Source organism: Coenobita brevimanus, chromosome 65 (genome assembly GCF_032717465.1).
Source record: "Coenobita brevimanus isolate Jiangsu-jjx chromosome 65, ASM3271746v2, whole genome shotgun sequence".
NCBI lineage: Eukaryota > Metazoa > Arthropoda > Malacostraca > Decapoda > Coenobitidae > Coenobita > Coenobita brevimanus.
This window is the reverse complement of record NC_137018.1, coordinates 38903241-38926068: the sequence shown is the minus strand read 5'-3', so window position 1 is coordinate 38926068 and position 22828 is coordinate 38903241. Positions and strand designations below refer to the sequence as shown.

The 22828-nt window shown below is 43.1% G+C and overlaps 1 protein-coding gene across 4 annotated transcripts in view; it reads right to left on the bottom strand.

The window, feature by feature from the left end:
- Positions 1 to 1878: 1878 nt before the first annotated feature.
- Positions 1879 to 22828, bottom strand: part of LOC145405069 (putative RNA/DNA demethylase ALKBH6) — a 65543-nt gene continuing 44593 nt past the window's right edge. For 3 of the 4 annotated variants that reach the window (XM_080276571.1, XM_080276574.1, XM_080276572.1), the window contains exons 4-5: positions 20512 to 20616; positions 1879 to 3007 (exon numbers count right to left, since the gene is read on the bottom strand). In XM_080276571.1, coding sequence (XP_080132697.1) covers positions 2561 to 3007; positions 20512 to 20616 — 552 coding nt within the window. In that variant the 3' untranslated portion in view covers positions 1879 to 2560. The remainder of the gene's footprint in view (positions 3008 to 20511; positions 20617 to 22828) is intronic. The other variant, XM_080276575.1, reaches the window with a different exon arrangement.

Genomic DNA, 22828 nt, shown 5'->3' with positions numbered 1-22828 from the left:
ACGCTTACAGACATCAGCAAAACTCTGCACTAGCCTACCAAGTTCTTGTCCGGTACTTGCAAGCAGTACTGCATCATCAGCATACGACAAATTTGAGATATTCCATCCATCACCATACATTACCAATGCCATCCCTCTCTCCATTACTCGTGTTTTTACTTCTCTCATCACCCCATCCATATATATATTGAACAACCATGGGGACATCACACAACCTTGTCGCACGCCCACACTGATCGTGAACCATTCACTTAGATGCCCATTAACCCTTACAAATGCTTCACTACCATCATAAAAACTCCTGACGGCACCTAGCAGCTTACCCTCTACACCATACATGCACAAAACTTTCCCCAATCCTTCTCTGTCCACTTTGTCATATGCTTTTTCCAGATCCATGAATGCCATAAACACCTTATGGTTCTTCTTGCAAGCCTTCTCTACTATCTCTCTCACTGCAAATATTTGGTCCACACATCCTCTGCCACTCCTAAAGCCACCCTGTTCATCACTCACTAGGACTTCTGATATCTCTCTTACTTTCTCTATAATAATTCTTCCATGTACCTTCCCTACCACACTCAGTAAGCTTATGCCACGATAATTCTTGCACTCACTTCGCTCACCTTTATTTTTGTACAGGGGTACAATCACAGCCTTTTTCCACTCTGCAGGCACAGTTTCACTCATCCATACCTTCTTACATATCTCCAACAAGCACTTCATTCCATTCTTTCCACTGCACTTAAGCATCTCTGCATACACCTCATCAACCCCAGCTGCTTTTCCATTTTTCAGCTGCTTCACAGCACTCTTCACCTGTGCGAGTGTTACATCTCCTGGCACTACATTCCTTCTCTGCACACCCCCAAAACCAATCATGTTTACAGCCGCTCTGCTCTCTCTATTCCCATTCATCAGGCTTTCAAAATACTCTTTCCATCTGGTTCTTACTTCATCTCCATGAGTTAATAATCTACCACCTGCATCCTTCACACCATCCCGTTTCTTTCTGCTTTCACTTTTACATTTCCACACCTCTTTCCAGAATAACTTTCTATTTTCAGAGTAGTTCGCATTCATTTTTCTTCCTAGATCCTCATTTACCTCCTTCTTTTTCCTCTTCACTAGTCTCTTTACATGCTTTTTGCTCTCAACATATTCAGTTCTTGTTTCAACTGAACCCCTATCCTGTAACCACTTTAGCCACTTCTTCCTCCTTTCCTCCACCGCTCTCCTTACCTCCTCATCCCACCATGCCGTACCTTTCTTCTTTGTTGTTACTCTTGCCACACCACACACCGCTTTAGCATTCCTAACTAAGCAATCTCTATATGCATTCCACAGTGTCCAAATCCATTTCATTCCAATTAAGTTATTCTAACTCATCCTCTACTTTGGTCCTGTATTCATCTGCTATTTCTTTGATCCTCAGCTTCTCAACTTTCAGTCTTTCTCCCTGACTGCTCCTCTCTCTCCTGATCCACCTCACTCGTCTCAGCTTGATCTTGCATACCACAATCATGTGATCTGACAGACCTCCACATTGTCCTCTCACAGCCCTCGTATCAGCATCCATTCCCATCATCGACCTCTCTACAAGCACGTAATCAATCAGGCTTCTTTCAACACGATCCCCGTTCCCTCTATACCATGTATATTTATGTGCATCTCTGTGTTTGAAATATGAGTTACAAATGTACAACCTCCTCTCCTGACACATATCCTTTAGTCTCTTCCCATATATATATATATATATATATATATATATATATATATATATATATATATATATATATATATATATATATATATAATGGAAAATACAGCATATACATAATGGAAAATGAGCCATATATCATATTTTCCATGCTTTATTTTGGCACAGATTATGGTCAGCTGTTCATTTGCAAGTCAAATGGAGACATCTAATTTACTTCATCATACAATTACATACCCTCTTTCATCTCATAACCCTAAAACAAGTTTCCAATAAAATGACAATGTTGATTTTTTTTTTTACTTGGTGCCATGGGTGATGCCTAAACTATAGCTCACTGTGACCTAAAAATTAAGGAATATATACTTCATCAAATCTATCAATCTGTAAGAAGAGAACTGGAATACTAGAAACTTAGAAAGTCAATGTCTATTGCACACCACCAAGGTCCTTTTGAATCCTAATGGCACAGCTGATGAGTTAAGAATATTCTGGGTAACAGCATCCATAAGCCAATAATGTACTCCACAGTCAATATGCATTTATATAATGAATTAATTCAGAATAACTGCTTTCAAATTTGTGAACATTAGTGCAATCACATGAAAATCATGCAAGTTTTCGAGAGATGTAACTTCTACAACTTTTTCCTCCTCAACAAATAAATTACATGTACTGTGCTGTATTAGAATGACATTAGTAAATCCTACTACAACTATAATTTATCAACAGGTAACCTAAATTACACTCTTGTATATCCTACAAATACCAACATCTACCCTAAATCACACTACTGCACATATCCAACAAATACCACTATGAAAATACAGTACGCTACTGCTACCTACCCTTACCCAGCAGGAGCCGAACCTTCAATACTTTCGGGACGTGTCTGATGGTTAGTGATATCCTTGTTCCTCTGGTCAGTACATCTCCAAGTTCTCGTGACCTCTGATTGAATATTTTTTCTGAGACCATATCTTCTGATGCCTCAGCAATCCCATGCAAGTAAGAAGTGTAGAGATCATCTTGCAGAATGAGTAGACTCCGGGGTTCTAGTAACAGGGAGCCAATATGGCGATCAGAAAATAAGCTGGAACTAACTTGGCAATCTGAAATTGGTTTGCTGTCTTTATCTTCTTGGTCTTGAGCTCTGGTCTCTACTTGGTCTGGCAATATAACATCCTCCTGATCCAATGGGAGGGGTGTGTAGAGGTCCAGGATGGAGTGGCTTCCAATACTGATGGTGGTGATGGTCGGGTAGAACATGGGGCCATCAACATGTGGCTGTGGGGAGAAGAGTTCATATTAGTGGCGAGGGGTTCATCTTAGGAGTATGGTACTTATAATCAGTGAAAACCAAGGCATGAGTAAAGAAGGATAAAATGACAAATACAGCCTTTAAGACTAGCTATTAAGATACACATTTCATTTAATACCATTTCTATTTTACTTTGACTCAAATAACATATTGCCAACTATATTTTTCTCCTTCGACTAGTGAAGTATTTAGCATAGCAACATACTGAGTGCTGTTGTGCATGGATTTATTCATGGAGTATTTATACCCATTACAACATTGTAAAGGATTAATAATACATTATATTTATAACTAACAGTAAAGCCCTAGGATCCTCCTATGGTTGTTATTGATTAACCCCAGCCTGGTTGGCCAAGCACATCCATCTACTGCAGGCAAACAATCTCCTCTGCAGGTGTCCAATGCAGTGAACCAATTTTCCCGTCCATTAGACAGTGCCTCACCACAATGAGGTTCAGGGAAGTGTGGGGAGGCTAGCCTCCTAGATGGATGCCACATTTGGATCTCTCCACCCAGTTAACAAGGGCACCATAGTAGGCTCCACAATTCTCCATTATTTGTTTATATGGTTACCATCCAGCAATGTAAATACAGTAGTTTCCTGGTTGCTGGAAACCATTAGGATTGTCACCCAGTGTAAAGCCACCTGTAAAGAAGAGTAACAAGAAGTGACAGGATGGGAGAAACAGGAAGATAAGAGGGTAGACGAAAAAAACAACGATACGAGTGAAGGAAGATGGCAGCAATACATCAAATGAGTGGAGGATGGCTGCCACCACCTTTGTTGAAAAGGAGAAAGGAAATGTGAGGGAGCTGAAGCAATGTCATTGTTTGGCAAGGTGGCATTTACATTGTATTCTTATAGAAAATATCGGTTCCCTACAAAGCGGTTCAATAAAAGTTCCATTTTTTTTTTTTTTTTTTTTTTTATGCAGGAAAGAAGGGATCAAAGAACATGAGCCCGCAAAGTTATTCCCTCCATGAAAAAACAAAAACAAGGTAACCAAGAGCCAAATTCAATATCTGTTCATTTTGAGATGCCTGGTCACACTGCATTTGAAAGACTGTAGATCATAGGCAGCAGTAAAAACTGACAGAGGGGCACAGGTCCACAGTTGACCTGTTGAATATGACAAGGTTAACTTAAAAATTTTCATCCAGTAAGACCAAACTTTGTGGAAAGGTTCAGGGTAAGACAAAGATAATGAGATTTTACTCTAAGCAGTCAGTCAAATGTTGAGATCACAGGGCAAGGTCAACTCAAACAGATCTGATTCAATTTCGATCAAACTTGGAGGCATGGTTAAGGTTGGGGAAGATTGAAATTACAGTAAAACCTCGATATAATGGACTTCAATAGACCGGAATTCGCTTTTATCGGACTCAAGGAGCTACCGGACTAAATTCCTATATATCAGAAAAAGTCCAATAAAGCCAGAAGTAGTCTGGACTGCCTGACCACTTCAGGTATGTTCACCACAATAAGGTAAATAAAAGACCTGTTAATCAGTGTATAGTACAGTAATATTATACTGTATATATTATACCATTTGATGAATGTAGTGAAGTTATAACAGTACAGTACCACAAAGGAAGTCAAAACAGTGTAAAAACTGATCATACAATCCGGACTAATGTCTGATATATCGGAAAAAGTCTGGGTTAGCAGGGGGAAGTCCGGGTCACTTTTATCGGAATTTCGCGTTTTTCGGACTGGCTTGGGTCCCAATTAGTACGTTATAGTGAGGTCTTACTGTATTCAATTTTGAGAACTATCGGTTCAAGATCAAGGTCACAGGGCTAATTCAAATGTTTGGCCCATAGGCCAACTGGTGAGTATAGATATTGCACTCTGAGTTCTGCTGCCGCTCCTCCTCCTCTTCATTATTTTTTTTTTTTTCATTGCATCTGACTCTGGGCAGGGGCTCAACAGCCCGTTCCCTTAAGTTCAGCAGTCCTGCTACGTACCACATACCTTTCACATGTCACCACTTTGGTAATAATGCCCATTTCCCATACTGAATACATGATAGGGCTGTCTCATCCCAGACTAGTGTACAGTGAAGTCGCCTAATCTGCAGCAATTAGAGACTGGTACCTACCAGTGGATTATGAAATCCGTGGTTTACAACATTAAGAACCAATGGGAAAAAAGGATATTTAGTCTGGGCCCTGGTGGAACCCCCTTACAGCATCCTACCTACACCTAACTAGCCAACAGCAAACAAAAACAGACAATCTTAAAAATATTCAATGCATGTATTTAATGAAAATAAACAATAATTAAGTGGAAATGAACAATATGTTAGCCTCATTCTTGTAAATGGTGCAAATTGTTGACTCGTTCAGGCTGTACTCCCTGGCCAAGTATGCAAGCTTCTCTCCTTTCTCCACTCGACGAAAAATGTCCAAACACTGCTGATAACTGAGAAGAGCCTTCTTCTTGGACCCCAGCTGGGTCAAACATTGCCTTGGGGGGTTGGGGCCTTCCTTAACAGAGCCCAGAGGGAGGTAACCGTGACAAAAAAAAAAAGGTCCAGGTAGTGCCCAGAACTCATGGGGGAACAAACGTAGTTTGCGTTGGTGGGGCAAGAGGTAAACATAACATGGCGGCTGTAATGTGTACACTTGCCACCATGCCTGGGCTGTGATTGGCTGCTGGGTCTAGGCTGTCTGTAATTGGCTAGCAGCTGCGGAATACATCATGGGTGCCTGGATATTGTAAATCTCCTCAGAAATGGGCCACTTTGGAACCTAGGAACCACGTTTTTCGAGTTATTTCCACGGAATACAAAAAATAGGGACTGGTTGGGGAAAGTTCCGTGGATTACAAATCCGTGGCCTACAGATACACGAATCAGACAACTTTACTTTATTAGTACAGTATTAGCGGGGGTATATTTACAATATGTTGGTGGGTATTACGACAGATCAATAAAGTCTGTTTTAAATGAAATTCATATCCTTAAAGTTTGTGATAAGTGGGTGAATATGAGACATGATATTAGAGGCCAGCTATGAAATAATTGTGATTCTGTGTGTGCAGTGTTTTGGGAAGAGAATGCAGTAGCAGGGAGGCAAGAAAGGATTAACCTTACTGGAGAGTCTCTTGAGTGTCTTTAAGTTTTGCAATCTGGACGACATGATCAATGCTGAAGCTGGGGCTGGAGCTAGCTTGATGGCAATTGTAAGGCGTGGTTGGAAATAGTTCAGGGAGCTGTTGCCTCTCCTGATATTGTGAGGGCTTCTCTTTCGTGCTAAAGCGTGGTATGCGACATGTGTTGAATGTAATACTGTACAGTAGTGAAAAGCAAGAGGATATTCATAAGTTCAAACATACAAAGATAATAATGACAAGATGGATGTGTAGTGCGTCCTTGAAAGACAAACCTGGTGGGGGGGGGGGAGTTAGGAGTGCAAATGAAGAGTTGAGGGGAAGGATGGGACCTGAGTGTATTACTGTTGGCATGAAATGGGGTCGGGTTGCTACAGGCAGACAAAAATAGACTGGGGATAAGAGACTGAACAGAGAGCCTGCTAGAGATTAGGCAGTGTGGATGGCCACCATTAGGTGACCAAGGCTGATGCATGCAGGCTGGTTGGAGCCTTTACAAATGAAACGAAAGTGTTCCCTGTCTCTCCCCAGGATCAAGCTTTCATCCATTGGTAAACCAACATCACAGCTCTCTAGCCACTAGGCTGTACTGTAGTTTGCAGCCTTGCATCACAACGCAGCAAATTTCTCAGTCAGGTTTGCCATTTACATTAACCCCTTATGGGCGGGCAACTTACCAAATATATGACCGTGTGGGGCGGCTTATTTTCGGTAAAATAAAGTATCAAGGAACAAGCCTAAACATGCATAAATCGATGAAAATGGGTGAAAAATGAAGGCAAAGAGGTGTTACATACACGGTTATATGTCTCTGCTGGCTGTGGGAGGAGGAGAGGAGTGGGGAAGAAGCGCGGCCAGGCAGGATATCACCAGGTGCGCCCGGGGCGAGGCTAGCTAACTTTTTGCTCATATCCTTTTTCTTCAAAACTGAACACTATATTTATCATTTATGCATTATTTACACTATTCATTGTCTCAAAATCTTATGTATGTGTTTCCTATATTACAGTACTTGAATGCTTACAACAATAAAACTTATGTACGTATATTCTATTTTACTTGAACACTTACAGTATAACACTACAACTTGTATATTCTATTTTACTTGTTTCAAGGCTTGGGAGGGTAGAGAGCAGGACAGTAGGTGACAAAGATGCCTTATCACCTAATTTCACCAATAAATTAGGTCTGAAAATGGCCGGACGTTACGTAACGTCACCTGCCTCTTCACGCATGGACTTTACGTAACATCGTCCTCCTGTTAGGGGTTAACCTTTAAAGCTCAGGTGATGGCACAAGCCATCAAAATGCAGGTGTCTGGGGCATCCTGGGTGACAGACATAGCCATTCTGTTTTTCCTGCCATGGTTTGAAGTGACTTTCATTTTTAATACTCACCACTGCATCATGCAGGCTTGTGGGAGGCAGGTGAATGGCACTAACAGTCTACCACGCGCTATGGAAATGCTAGGAATGATAAGTTCCAATTCTGCATCATCCAATTCACTTGCCACTGCTGCCACCACCCCCTCAGCCCCGCCACCTCCATCCCTATCAAGCCACCCACTAAGGAAGGTGAATGAAAGCGCGGTCAGGAGGGAATTTTATGTGACAATGTCGTCACTGCTGAGCGGGAAGATGATGCTTGTGGATGGAAGTTACCATGTACAGTGACATGCCCTGGACGCCCTCCCATGTCTCCTCTCATAGCTCCATACTGCCCTGATGGCCCTCCAGAGTTCAAGATATTCCCCTGCCCTTCTGATGCCTGGCGAGCCCTCTTAGGTGTTGGATTCTGAGGACAAGGGTCAGGCAACCATAAGTCATATACAACATAAATGCCACATTACGGCCACACAGCCTCCTTTGTGGCAACTTTGTGAAGCTCATGCATCACTACCACCCACATCATCCCAGCCTGATACTTTGTGGGTATGCAGAAATGCATATAGTGTAAACATGCACATAAAATAGAAAAAATAAATGGAATAGAAAAATAAGGAAAATTTCAGTGTAGTGAATAAGTGTCTTTATGAAAGTGAGGACTGACATTCATTTAGTTATGAGTATAGAAAAAAGTACAATATCCATAGTTACAGAAGATAAGGAAAAAAAGGGTGTTGGAAATTAGTATTAGGACCAAAACTGTACAGTGAATTTGTAATGTCCAGTATATAAAACAAGCATTGGGGTGAAAGTGAAAGAGAGCTTTTGGGGCAAGTGCTGTACTGTACAGTGATGCCGTATAGTCCACTCGTACCATGCTGTTTATAATGACTCCAACATGCTTCCATGGATCAGCTTTGAACACCCAGTGGCAGCTCTCATGTTGCTCGATCACTGGCGTCCTCTCTATTCAGTCCATTATTCCTGAGCCCACGCTCTATTACCTCGTTCCAGGTATTTTTTGGTTAATCTCGTAACACTACCCCTGACATTCACGCATCTCACCTTCTGCACCCAAATGTCATCCTCCACCCTCTCAATAGGCCTAAACCATCTTAATCTAGCTCTCCTCATCACAACACCAATACAGTAGATCCTTGCTATACAGGACCCCACTAGACTGGATATTAGATTTAATGGACACTTTGAGGACCCCCAGACAAACCGTCAGGACATACTGGATACCATCCGTTCCATGGGAAAAACCACGTGCGTAGATCTACTGGACAACTCTTGGTCCGCTGAACCCTTTTTTGCATTTAACATATACCAGTACTATCTGTTACATGGGGTGTATGACACAAGCCCACCAGATTGCTCCCCACACATGGGAGGGGCTCAGAACATAGTTACCAATGCTGGCTGAATTTTTTTCCACCCACTTAGGCTAGGTTGGGGAGGAGTGATTGGGATGCAGTTGCATGTGGGGCTGTTTTGGGGCTGCTTCTGGTAGGCCTGGGTAGGACCAAAGGCTGTGGACACACTGTACAACACGTGGCTGACCTCAGTCTTGGCATCTTTCACTCATTAACCCCTTAACGGCGGGGCGTCACTTTCGTGACGCTTGGGAGCAAGGGATCATACCGCGGGGCGTCGCTTTTGTGATTCTGTGTTATTTTGAATTCACACGGGCTTCCAAGTGGGGGCTTGTATCATCTATCAGTACTGCCAATGTCCAACACTAGTCAGCACTCCTAATCTCATCTGTACTCCCATTCATTGTTGACAATTTAGCCATTTCTCCCCGTTCTTGACTTCCCTCCCTAACCCCCCTCCATTACCCAATCCTCTCGCCTGCCTGGCCGTGCTACGCTAAGTAAATCTTCCCTGGAATTTTTCACTGATTTCATCCATTGAAATAAGCCCTATGCCCTATTCTTATATCAAATAATATATACAAGAAAGAAATCAGGTAAGTGAGAGTGCCATACACCTGGAATTGGCTAATTATCACCTGACAACACTTCACATGCACTCGTTCGCTAATTTTCGCTGTTTATTTCCCCTTGAAATATGCCGTATAATCTATTTTCGTAATAAATATACATATAAAGAGGGAAGGGAGAAGCCTAAGTGATATTTACATTCACCTGGAACTACCTAATTTATAATGTATTGTCTAGATTTCCTGCCAATCATTTCAGTGCTATAAATAGCTGTGTCAAGAGGCTAAACGTTGGCAGTAATGATTTCCCTGTAGGCCTCCACCCCGGCCCACCCTTATCAGTTCACTCTCATCTTCCAGTGTGGGGGTACGTCTGTTCACTCTTGCTAGCTTCAGGGCCTTTTCACCCCCATGCAAAGGGCCCTGTGACCTTTACCCCCTACTAAACCTCGTGTAGAAAGAGGTAAAGGGCTGACAATTGATAAAAGAGTAACTACGATCTTTCTACTGAGTAAAACAGTGCAAGTGGAATTGTAAATAATGTGTAAATAATGTGTAAACAGCAAGTGAAAGTAATGAATGTAAATATACGTGAACAGTGGAAAATAGTTTTATAAGTTACTTCAAGTGACAGTGCATAACACAGTGTAAATAAAATAGAAACGTAAATAACGTAAATAAAATTGAGAACGTAAATAGAAATGTAAATGAGTAGTATTATAAGAATACGAGTATATACCCTAGGAGTAATGAAAGTGAAAGTTTCACTCTAGCATGTCTGAATACTATGAGTTATGAGAGGGAAATTGAAAGTGACATTCACTCTCAATGCTAATATACAGGACGAGAAAGTGAATGCTACATATTTTACTGGAAGAAATTGAATCCCTACAGTGACAATAAACTAATACTACTGAAGGAAACTTATGGATAAAGACTGTAGATATATATAAGTGTTATATAGTAATAGCAATATAAAGTGTGAGGGGTTTTATGAATAAATGACAGAGTACCAAGAGTGAACTAGCGCAAGTGCGACGGTCAGACGCGCTCGTAATTTTCATTGCTTTCACAGTTGGTTTTTTTTTGAAGTATGGATCCCAAACTACTTGAAAATTATAGAGCAGTGTTTATAGTGTTAATATCTGGCTGTGGTAATCATATTACGGGTTTTCGGGAAGTGTAAAGTGGAGACTTCGTTACCCAACTTCAGAGGTCTCCACAAGTCCTATGGTAACCGACGAAAGCTCAACAAACATTCCAGGAGAAAGCTGAAGGTATGTGCCATAAGCATATGTAATTTTAATATTCTAGGACTAAGAACTGATTTTTGGCAAAATATTTTTTGAGTGTCGGAGCCTGAATAACCCCGCGGCACACGCAAAACATTGGTAAACATGCCCACGGTGTAGGGGTTAATATCTCAGTCTTCACATCTTGTCTCTCAAGTGTGAAAAGTGTCACCCAATACTGATTCTAAAAAATGGCATCTCATAAGGAATCATCTCCCTCCTCTACCGAGAAAGCAAAGAAGAGGATTATGACCACTGGGGAGAAGATTGGAATGATCACGGTGCATGAAAATGGTACAAACAGGGACAGCTGTCACAAGTACAGCATACAGAGGTCAATCCTGCATGACATCCTGAAGGCCAAGGACAAAACAAAGGAGGTTATGAAGAAAACAGAATGTGTGAAGATGGGTAAGGATGTGTTCAGGAGCAGAAGCTGCCCAATGTGAAACTGGACAAAGCAGTGTATAAGTGGTATACAAAGGAGAGAGTTGGCGTGTTCCTGTATGTGGCCTGGTCATCCAACACAGAACAAAAAAGCTTTCTAACCCTGGAGCAGAGGATTTCAAATGTTGTGATGGCTGGCTATGGAGGATTAAAAGGTGCCATAGCACTGTTAACATAGCCATAACTCGGGAGATGCTCAGTGCCGATGTTGATGCTGTGGAGTTTTTTGTCCAACATGTTCAGGAGCTGATAGAGGATGAGGGCCTGCATGAGTTCCAAACTTACAATGCTGATGAAACTGGTCCCTTCTGGCAAGCCCTCCCTCAAAACATCCAGGCTTTGAAGGATATTGGCGGCACTTCAGGGCATCAGACAATAAAGGATCATCTCTACATTCTGGCCTATGCCAATGCTGATGGCTCTTATTGCATACAGCAAGTAAGAGCAAGTGACTTAGGTCACTCAAGAACATCATGGCCAAGCTTCCTGTGTAGTACCATGGGAATAAATCTGCCTGGTTTACCCAGGATATCATTCATGACTGGTTCTACAACAGCTCTGACGTTTCTGTGAGGCAGCACCAAATGAGGTATGGCATCAGTCCTGGTGGCATGAAGGCAGTGCTGCTGTTGAACAATAAACCAGCCCATCCCTCTACAAAACAGTGCAGGAAGAATGGACAAATCGAGGTTGTTTCTGTCAGCCAACACCACTGCTCTTGTCCAACCTTTGGACCAGGGAATTATACAAAGTGCAAAGACGAAGAATAGAAATCTTTACTTGCACCAGTGCCTTGTTTGGACTAAGGACAGGATGAACCAGGAAGACTATGAGGACACCAGAGGTGAAAAACCCTCCATAACTTCAAAAAGTACACCATCAAAGATACCATCTTCAACTGGGGAGAGACATGGAAGAAAGTGTCTCTTGCCACACTCAAAAGTGGTTGGTGTAAACTCCTTAGAACTCCCAAAACACCGGCATCACTGCATAATTTTGAGGGGTTTAGGCCACTGAAAATGGCAGAATTGTTGGCAGCTGCAGAGCAGGGTGATCTTGCAGATGAGGAGCTGCAAGAATGGCTGGATAAGGATGCTGGTGTGCCTGGCTACCATCACTGGACAGACAAGGAGGCTGCTGATGAACTGCAACAAGACAAGTCACAGACAAAGATGGAGATGAAGATGCACAGAAGGTGGAGGCACCTGGACAGTCTCTGGCTGCAGGCACTGATGGTGCAGACACAATTCTTACCATCATAGAGTTGGTGGGACTATTGCTCACCATTATGAGGGCATATGGCTCATCAGATTGGAAATAATGCAGCAGCAGCAGCCAAGGGAGGTTCAGGTTAAGATCTCCCAGTTTTTCTACCCTATGCCTTCTCCTGCTCCCAAGAGAATCTGCACAGAGACAGAAACCCCCAGTTTGTCTGTAACATCATCCCAGCTTCCACATAGCCTCAGAATCCAGCAGTACAATCTCTAGGACCCCAACCCCCAGCACCTCAGAGCTCTCTATAGCAGATGTGACACCAGAGCCATCAGAAACCATCTTTGCTGACAGTGATGATGGGTTATCTCGGCCTACATCATGTGAGGTGAGTGAGAGTGTGAGCAATCTACATCCATCTCTACGAGGTGCTATCCAAAACTTTCTGGACTAATGCTATATAAAATTGAAAACCCACCATAGCTCCTATTGGCCACCATCACCCTCGAGGTAATTCCTTTGCGTATTGACACACCAGTACCAGTGCTTCCTCCATTGCTGGAATGCTCCCTGGAAGTCCTATTCGATGAGTGTTAAGCACCATCGGCTATTCCTTCTGGATGTCCTTAATGGTATCAAAACCACACTCTTTCATTTTTGGGAACAGAAGGAAGTCACAGGGGACCAAATCCAGTGAGTGAGGAGGGTGGGGGATGACAGCCATGTTGTTCTTGGCCAAGAACTGTTGAGTGTTGAGTGCACTGTGAGCCGGGGAGTTGCCATGGTGAAGCAGCCAGTAGTTGTCTTGCCAAAGGTTGAGGCGTCGCCTTCTCACATCTTCACGCAGTCACCACAAAACATCACAAAAGAAGTTGGAACTGACAGTTTGACCAGTTGGGACGAATTCTTTGTGCACAATCCCCTTGATGTCAAAGAAAATGATCAGCATGCTCTTGACACTGCTTTACACTTGTCTGGCCTTTTTGGGTCTTGGTGAAACTGTCCGACCAAAAGATTGCTCACCAGACGCTTGCTGAACCATTGCCAGGGTCTCTGTTGCATCTGCGAGATTCGCACAAAATTTTATGCAATTTCGCTATTCCTTTTTTATATCCACCTCGAATGTCACCAGACAACAAAGGCACGACAACAAACAAATGAATGTTACTAATCCCCAGACCCCACGTCACCCTAGCTCCGCGCCGAGTGGCACACTGACTCACAATGCATGTTAGGATGTACTGCCACCTAGAGGCACATCGCACTACTACAACCCATTTAGGAGTCGCGATCCCAGTCTGGAAAATTTTGGATAGCACTTCACACTAGTACAGTGTACAATACTGTACAGTACATGAGTTTCCTATCCTTTTCACCCTAACCAGGCCCTCTCCCCCTCATGACTGCTAAGTTGTTGTACAAGCCTATACAGTAATAATACTGCGCTAATCATGATGTAGTGCTATGACAAGAGTGTGGAATTTTCATGGGCCGAGTTAATGTAAAATGGGTATGGTTTTCAGTTTTAGCACTAGAATATGCTATTTTAGTCATTTATTTTCCATTACTTGCTTGAAATCCCACTTGGAGGGTGGGACCACCGGATATACCGGATTATCGGCTTTATCTGATCAGGCTCCCCCCCAACTGATCTGGTGTAATGCCGGTCTACTGCACTAATACTGTATTGTTCAATGAAGTCACATATTTCCTCTTTTTTGTTTTGTGTGCCCACTGCATTTTTCTTGTGTAGCCAGTTTTTTCATGTTTTCATGTCACCACAGGGTATGGCCCTGCAGGGGTGACTGGCTGATAAGTCTGTTTGACCATGATAATTGCCTGGCTGTGGTTTATAGGTCTGCTTGACCAGATGGAGTAGTGTTAAACAACAGGAACAAGTGCTGTATGATGTACTGTAGTGTCCTTTTACACTGATTTTCAAAGTTAGGTTACGTACAAATGGGGGCCAGGGGAAAGGTCCATTATCCGGACAGAGCCATGACCCAGACATGCTTTTTGGCTCTATTATGTCACGAAAACGAGGGATTGCTGTATTTGTAATCAGCCCCATCAATTTACTCCAGATCCATTCTCTTTCTGAACTAGATAAAAAGTTGAAATTTGCTATGTAGTGTTATCATCATGCTCACACACTAACCCACATTTATATACGGTGGGGTGTAGGTGGTAGTGACCATCATCCACTTGCTTGATGTAGTGTTGTCTATTTCTTCCTTTCCTTTTCTCATTCTTAGTGTCTGTCATCCTCTCTTCCTAATTCTCCCTTTTCTCCCTGTCACCTTTTTTTTTCTTTTTTTACTCTTCTTTCCACTTCATGAGGCTCTTCACTGAGTGACAGGCTTAATGATTTCCTGTAACCCAGAAAATAATTTACAATGCTGAGTAGTAACCAACTACTGTACCCAAATTACAGAGTGATGTGAAGCCTGTAGAGGTGGTTGCTTTTCTGTAGCAGAAGCATTTGCTTGGCCAGACAGACTGGGACTGATCAACAACAACAACATAGGATGAAATGCCTGGGTCTATGATCTCATTAACTATGTACATACATACACAAAGTACATACAAAATGAAAGTCAGTGTTTCATGTTTGAATATCTCAGCTTTTTTGCCTGATGTCTTCTTTACAGCTACATGGTCTTGGGCACTGGAGAACCCTAGTACCTGGGTCTATGATCTCATTAACTATGTACATACATACACAAAGTACATACAAAATGAAAGTCCGTGTTTCATGTTTGCATATCTCAGCTTTTTTGCCTGATGTCTTCTTTACAGCTACATGGCCTCGGGCACTGGAGAACCCTAGTACAATTTGAGCTTTCCTTATACCTGGGACCTATGTGGCTAATTGCACTAAAAGTGCAGAGCAATGGGACTTGCACATAACTACAGCAGTGCAAAAAGGGTCTGGTAAATAGGTGTGACCAGCAAGCAATTTATCGGAAGCATTCCCTCTCTGTTTAGAGTATGACTGTTTTGGGAAGAGAGAGAGTAGGTTGATTACATATGAGTCATGGGGAAATTGAAGCCAGACTATTTCCTGGTCAGGAGGGCTGATAGGAAGTTAGTGAGGGAAGTTACAATTATAGGGAGCGAGGAGTGTGTGCAACAACACAAGTTACTGATATGCGACGTGGTGCTCAAGAAGCGGGTGATGAAAAAGAGGGCCTATGCACCTAGGAGGAAAAAATGGAAACTGAAAAGCCAAGCATTAAGGGATGCCTTCTACTGCGAGAAGAGGAGAGTGGTGGCTGACCAGGGAGAAGTTGACACAGAAGTGTTAATGAACAGTACAGTGCCCTCAAGAGCAAAATCTTGAGAGTTACTGATTCAGTATGTGGATGGAAAAGAGGCCCACCAAGACATAAAGTAACTTGCTAGTGGGATGAGGGTGTAGAAGCTGCAGTTAAGGAGAAAAGAAGGCTTTTCTGGGAGTGGAGAAAGGGTGGTAGCAGAGAGCAATACTTTGTTGCCAAACATAGGGCTAGAAAAAAGGTTTACAGGGTGAAGTCTCAGTCACAGAGACTTTTACCTGATAACCCAAATTGGGAGAAAAGGAAAAATTTGATATTAAAGGTGGCAAATCAGATGAGAAAGAATAAGGATATCACAGGTGAGTGGTGTGTGAAGAATGATGAAGGAAGAGTAGTGAGGAACAGTGGGGATAATAAAGGTGCATAGAGACAGCATTACAGCCAGTTGTTAAATGAGGAGTTTGACTGGGACAGGGAAGGTTTGGAGCATGCAGATCCAGTTTTTGGCCCTTAGCCTTTGAATGACGCTGCTACTGTGAGCGGGGCAATAGGTAGGATGCAGGTGGAGAGGGCAACAGGTGTGTCTGGGTTGACTGATGAAATGTTGAAAACCTCAGGAGATACAGGAGTGAGGTTAGTCACCGACCTGACAAGTATGATTATATGTGTGTTGTCCCAGATGACTGACTGAAGGGTGTAATTGTAAATGTATACAAGAGGAAGGGTGATACCCTGGAAAGAGGAAATTATAGAGGTATAAAACTTTTATACCAGATAATGAAGGAAATGGACAGAGTTCTAGAAGGTATGACTAGAGAAAGAGTGAATATTGATGAGATGCAGTTTGGGTTTATGCCAGGCAAAGGGACCACTGATGCCATATTCATTGTTTGACAACTTCAGGAAAAATATGTAGGAAAGAAAAGGGAACTGTACTTTGTTTTTGAGACGGCCTTTGACAGAGTCTCTAGAGACATGGTGAACCAGGCAATGAGAAAACATGGGATCAAGGAGTGGCTGGCTGGGGTGGTTATGGCCATGCGCATCGGTGCTCGCACCCAGGTAAGGGTGAATGGAGATTTGAGTGATGAGTTTTCCGTGAATGTTGGTGTGCACCAGGGGTTAGTTTTGAGTCCCTAGTTGTTTGTCATGGTACTTGAAGCCCTCTCACATGACTACAGAAATAGACTCCTGTGGGAGGTGTTGTATGTTGATGATTTGGTGTTGATTGCAGAGAATGGAAGGGAGGCAGCGGAAAGATTTATGAAGTGGAGAGATGGGATGGGGCACAAGGGCTTAAGAGTAAATGCAGATAAAACAAAGGCGATGGTATCTACCGCTAGTGGTGGTACTGTCAAAGAAGACGGAGAGTGGCCATGTGTGATCTGCCACAGGGGCATGGGAAGTAATTCCATCTTGTGCAATGTCTGTGATAAGTGGATGCGTATGAGATGCAGTGGTATTAGAGGCAGACTGTGAGATAATGCTGATTTCATGTGTGTGGTGTGTCGAGGAGAGCATGTGGAGATTGGCAGGCGTGAAAGGATTGAACTTGCTGGTGAGTCTGAGTCTCTTGGGTGAGTGGAAGAGTTTTGTTATTTGGGAGACATGTTATACGCTGGAGGTGGGGATGAAGCTAGCTCTGTAGCTAGAGTGAGGAGAGGTTGAAAGAAGTTCAGGGAGCTGTTGCCTCTCCTGATATTGAGAGGGCTCTCTCTCTCTCTCTGCAAAGGGAACTTTGTATGTGGCATGTGTTCTAGGTGTAATGCTGTATGATAACGAGACCTGGGCAGTAGAGGAAAAAGATATTCTTAGGCTCAAACGTACAGAAGTGAAAATGATTAGGTGGATATGCAGTAAGTCCCTGAGTGTGAGGCCTGGGGGGGTTAGGTTTATGATGGAAGAGTTGAGAGGTAGGATGGGACTGGAGTGTATTGGTGTTGTGATGAGAAGAGTTGGATTGAGATATGTTTGGGCATGTGGAGAGGACTGGGTGCAGAAAGCTAGAAGTGTTATGTTGGGGGTAGGGTTGCAAGAGGCAGACTGAAAAAGGCCTGGGACGGAGCCATTGAGGTGACCTCAGGGATAAGGGACTGAAGGGAAGCTGCCAGAGATCGAGCAGCATGGAGATCCGCCATCAAGTGACCAAGGCCGATGCTTGTAACATGTAGGAGCCTTCAATAATGAAACAAAATGAAACAAAGCCAATGTACATAGTAGTCTGTACAGTTTACCCCATCACTAATTACTGTGGCCTAGCGTCTAACAAGCATATCGTCAGTACTAATCATCTTTGGTACGACACTCAAAATATTCAGTTTGTTTCATTTTGTTTCACTTATAAAGGCTCCAACATGCTTAACTGCATTGACCTTTGTCATTTAAAGATGGCTCCCCATGCTACTTGATCTCTGGCAGACTCCCTATTCAGTCCCTTATCCCTGCGGTCACACTGTACGACCTTGTCCTAGGTCTTTTTCAGCCTGCCTCTCGCAACACCCACCCCCAACGTTCACATTTCCCACTTTCTGCACCCATTTGCCATCCCCTATCCTCTCCACATGTCGAAACCATCTTAATCAACCTCTCCCCATTTCAGCATCAATACACTCCAGTCCCATCCTTAATCTTAACTCTTCCATTATACACCTAGCCCCCCAAGGCCTCACACTGAAAGACACACTGCACATCCACCTAATAACTGTCCTTTCTGTATGTCTGGGCCTGCAAATACCCTCTTCCTTTATTGCCCAGGTCTCACTACCATATAGCATTACACTTCTAACACATACCACATACAAAGATCCCTTAGCACGGACGGATAGCCCACTCAATGTCAAAAAAAGCAACAGCTCCCTGAAATTCTTCCAACCACTCCAAACTCTAGCCATAGCCTCACCTCCAGCACATAACATGTCTCCCAAGTAATAAAACTCCTCCACACTCTTGCAAGACTCACCAGTGAGACCAATCCTTTCACGCACAACAATCACCACATGCTCTCCCTGACAGACCCCATGCATGAAATCAGCATTATCTCGCAGTCTGCTTCTAATACCACTACACCACTTATCACAAACACTGCACAAGATGGAATTACAGTACAATGTAATCCCTTTATTATCCGGATGCCCACTATCTGGACTCCCCATAACCCGGACATTTTGAGCCTGGGTCTTGGGGGGGGGGGAAATCAACCGTACTTTGAAATTGGTGAGCAGCGCCGAACAGCTGTGTTTACACTCACCCCTTGCTTCCCCCTCCCCAGTTACCACCTAACTGCCATCCTGACTAGACACTCACCGCAATGGATGCTGCACGTGCTCGTTTTTTTAATAAACTGCAATACCTCACCACTAGACCACAGAGGAATTTACAGTGTTGTGCAGTGTTATGAAATTAGATTTCACAGTGCAAAGATGAAGTACAGAGTGCAAACTGGCGGTTGAAACTGGCGTGGTGCAATTAAGAACAGAATGTGCAGTGTTAAACAATTATAACACATAGTGCAAAGGATTAAGTAGCACAACACTGGACTACTGTACATGCTTCAAGAGCATTTTCACCACTGCCAGGGCCTTGGAGGAGGCGGGTTAACCTTCATAACGAACGGCCACGGATGTGTTGTAAGTACCCTGTACACTGCTAAATATTTTCCATATTCACTTCTAATTCCTCATTCTCTGGTTCCTATTCATTTATTTCATGCTTTCTGTCCCTTATTTGTGTGAATAAGGTCTTAAATAGGTGCTATGCATGTCCGGTAGAGAGTTATGTACAGTACGTGGTTTTCTGAGTTAGGTTGGGTTAGGGTCAACAAGTACCAGTTCAGGACGCAGGGGCCCACTATCCGGATGGATCCACTTTCTGGACATGCCTTTGGCTCTATTACATCGGATAATGGAGGGATTACTGTACTTCCCACGTTCTAGTAACAAACCACACATAGCCACTCTCCCTCTTCTCTGACAGTACTGCCACCAACCCTCAATACCATCACCTTTGTGCTATCTACATATACTCTCAAGCCCTTGTGCCCCATACCATCTCTCCACTTCCTAAAACTTTCCTATGCTTCCCTTTCATTCCCTACAATCAATACCAAATCATCGGCATACAACATCTATTGGAGTTAATTTCTGAACTCACATGAGAGGGCTTCAAGGATCATGATAAACAACAAGAGGCTCAAGACTGACCCCTGATGCACACCAACATTCACAGAAAACTCATCACTCAAATCTCTATTCAGTCTCACCTGGGTGCAACAACCCAAATATACAGCCATAACCACTCTAACCAACCACTCCTCGATTCAGTTAACTGAGAAACTGGTTTAGTACGGGAAACTTATGTTAGTACAGTTTGCTTCCACAGATGTGCATAAAATTTGTGGAGCTTTTTTGGGGGTCTGTTGTTCTGGGAAGCTGTGAGGAGCCACAGTCAATAATATGCTTTGGGCTCCTTATACTCGCTGGTGTACTAACGCCGTAAGTGTGTGTTGGGCAGTACCCCCCCCCTTTTTTTTTTTCTTCCCCCCCCCCCCAATACCTGCCCTTTTTTTATCATGCCAAATTTCAAATTTGTGTGCTTGCCTCTTAGTGTTTACAACATTTTATGGAATCTTGTGCCTTAAATTTGAGTCTTGTCTGACTTAAATAATTTTCCCCATATTTTATTAAGGTTTATCTGTCCAGAAGGAAATTATCCTGTATGGCAGTGCTGTCTGATCTAAGCAGAGTACTGGATAAGAGGCTACTGTATTTGTACTTTAAATCAAAGACAAGCATTCTAACCATGATACCCTGGCCTGGAAGGTACTCGTTGACCAAAACATGGTTGGGCAGCTTGTCCCCAAAGGCCCCTAGGTTTGCCACACGGTCCATTTGCACCTGCAACCACTGAAATAACACCAAAACACATTATCAGGCACCAAAATACCATGCTAAAGTCACGTTCTAAAAGACATTTAGGTTAAAATACAATACAGTGATCCCTTGGTTAACATGCACTTAGTTATAGCGTTTTTGATATCAGTACAAAATGAAAATCTGCACTCCTGCTGTTATCATGCATTTCCCAGCTCAAAAACATTATCAAATACCTGAGCTGGTTTCTGCCGATATTGATGGTGCACTCTCTGCGTTTTATATGGCTTTCATGGATTACAAGATGAGGTCCTACTTGTGCAATTAATCTCAGGTGGTGATCACTAACTTCCACCCTCCAGCCTCAGAACCTGTTACCTCAAGCCTATCTCAGGTCTCCCTGTGGCACATGTTTCTTCCTCATTGTGCCTTTTTCATCACTTTCTATTAACCTGCCCCATCCCGACCGATTTTCCACCACTGACCCCCCCCCCCAATCCTGACCAATTTTTTTTTTTTTTTTTTTTTTTTTTTTTTTTTTGGCTCAAACCTCCGCTTTTGGTGAGAAACATCGAAAATTCACAGAGAAATCATTCACCTGAGGTTTAAAATACTCGATCCAGGTAGCAGTACTCCTTACCTTACTGGGTTTTCTATCAGGCTGGCTCCAAAGAAAACGAGTTCTATGGGAGGGTAACTATTCCACACCACTCATAAACGATATTTATTTATTTATATGGTACGAATTTATCTGTAGTACGAAAGTATATTGGTTTTCACACAGTAATATAGGCAATATAAGCATTGTTTCACACACCAAACACATCAACATACCTGACCTTTTTTGGTGACATTACCTGATCATCATTTCTGACTGTTTCTTCCTTAATGCTACATAAACTTTGTCCTCCACATTGTCATCGATTGGGGAATCATTCTGGCCCTGAATTTCGTACTGTGGCATGACATGTCTTTACTGGCCAGGTCACTGGTAACAGGTGAATTCCCGAGACAATGGCGTGCGGAGGGTGGGGGGGGTCATGCGGGATAAGGCATTGTCCCTGCCTGGCATCTTGTAGAGGAAGGCGTCCCGTGTATATGTACCAAAAATCATGCGCAAAAATTGAAAATTGTGCAAATTTGGGACCTTGCAAATGATGTGCGTTTAAGTACATCAACGGGACTGACAGTGGCAAAACATGTGGACGTATATATACGTCAACGGGATGCGACGGGTTAACCTAACCATGCCTGTGTGAGTTTCTGATACTGTACAGTACTTACCATGGTATGCATTCTAGTGGGTCAAAATTATTGTAAAAGGAAAAACTGAGATTTGCATTTGGGATGCCTGGTACCAAATCCCACAGGTTTTGGGCTTTCAAACCTATGGTCAGTGGGGGAGCCCATCATCCACTCACTCAGTGTTTGCTAATCCAGGGTTACTACACAGTCCAATGATTTCCTGTAAGCCAGGAAATCATTTAATACGCTGGGTGGCAACCTTATAACCAACCAATACGTGTTCCCTACATGCCAACAAGTGAGTTGGTGAAGGGTTAGTGTTGCTCCCCAGAAAACAACTAACTAAAAAGACAGACAAAATGCCTCAGACCAGGACTGACCAACAGGTGGTGACCAAGGACTGGCCAAAGGACATGGTATGGATTTCAATATGCAATGTGAGGGGTGTGAATGATGAGGTGAGAGAGATTGTCCAGGTGCTTGAGAATGTGAAGGTGGACATGTGTGGATTGACTAACACCAAATGGAGAGGTGAAAGTGTAAGAGAATGGGAATATGGACTGAGTATATGTGCATGAGCTGGTGAAAATGAGAGGGGAAAAGGAGGGTGTATGTACTACTGTGTGCAAGAGATGGAATCAGAATACTGTATAAGAGAGTATGGATCAGTTGGTTCAAAGATTGTGTGGGTAAGACTGAAAGTACGAATACAAACTTGGGCGACTGTGCGCGTGAACAGTATATGTGGCAACAGAAGACCATGCAAGCAGTGTGAAAGAAGAGTTTTGGGCAAATGTGGAAGCATGCATGGAAAAGTTTCAGGGGAGTGAGTGTTTTTTATCAAAGATCTATCTATCTATCTATTGCCAGACGCCTCAATCCCGTTCGGGGTGGCCACAAACAAACTGCCTCCACATCGCCCTGTCCCCTGCCATTTCACTGCCCTGCTCCCAACTCACACACCCCTCTCTCATATACCTCTCCACCCCATCCCTCCATC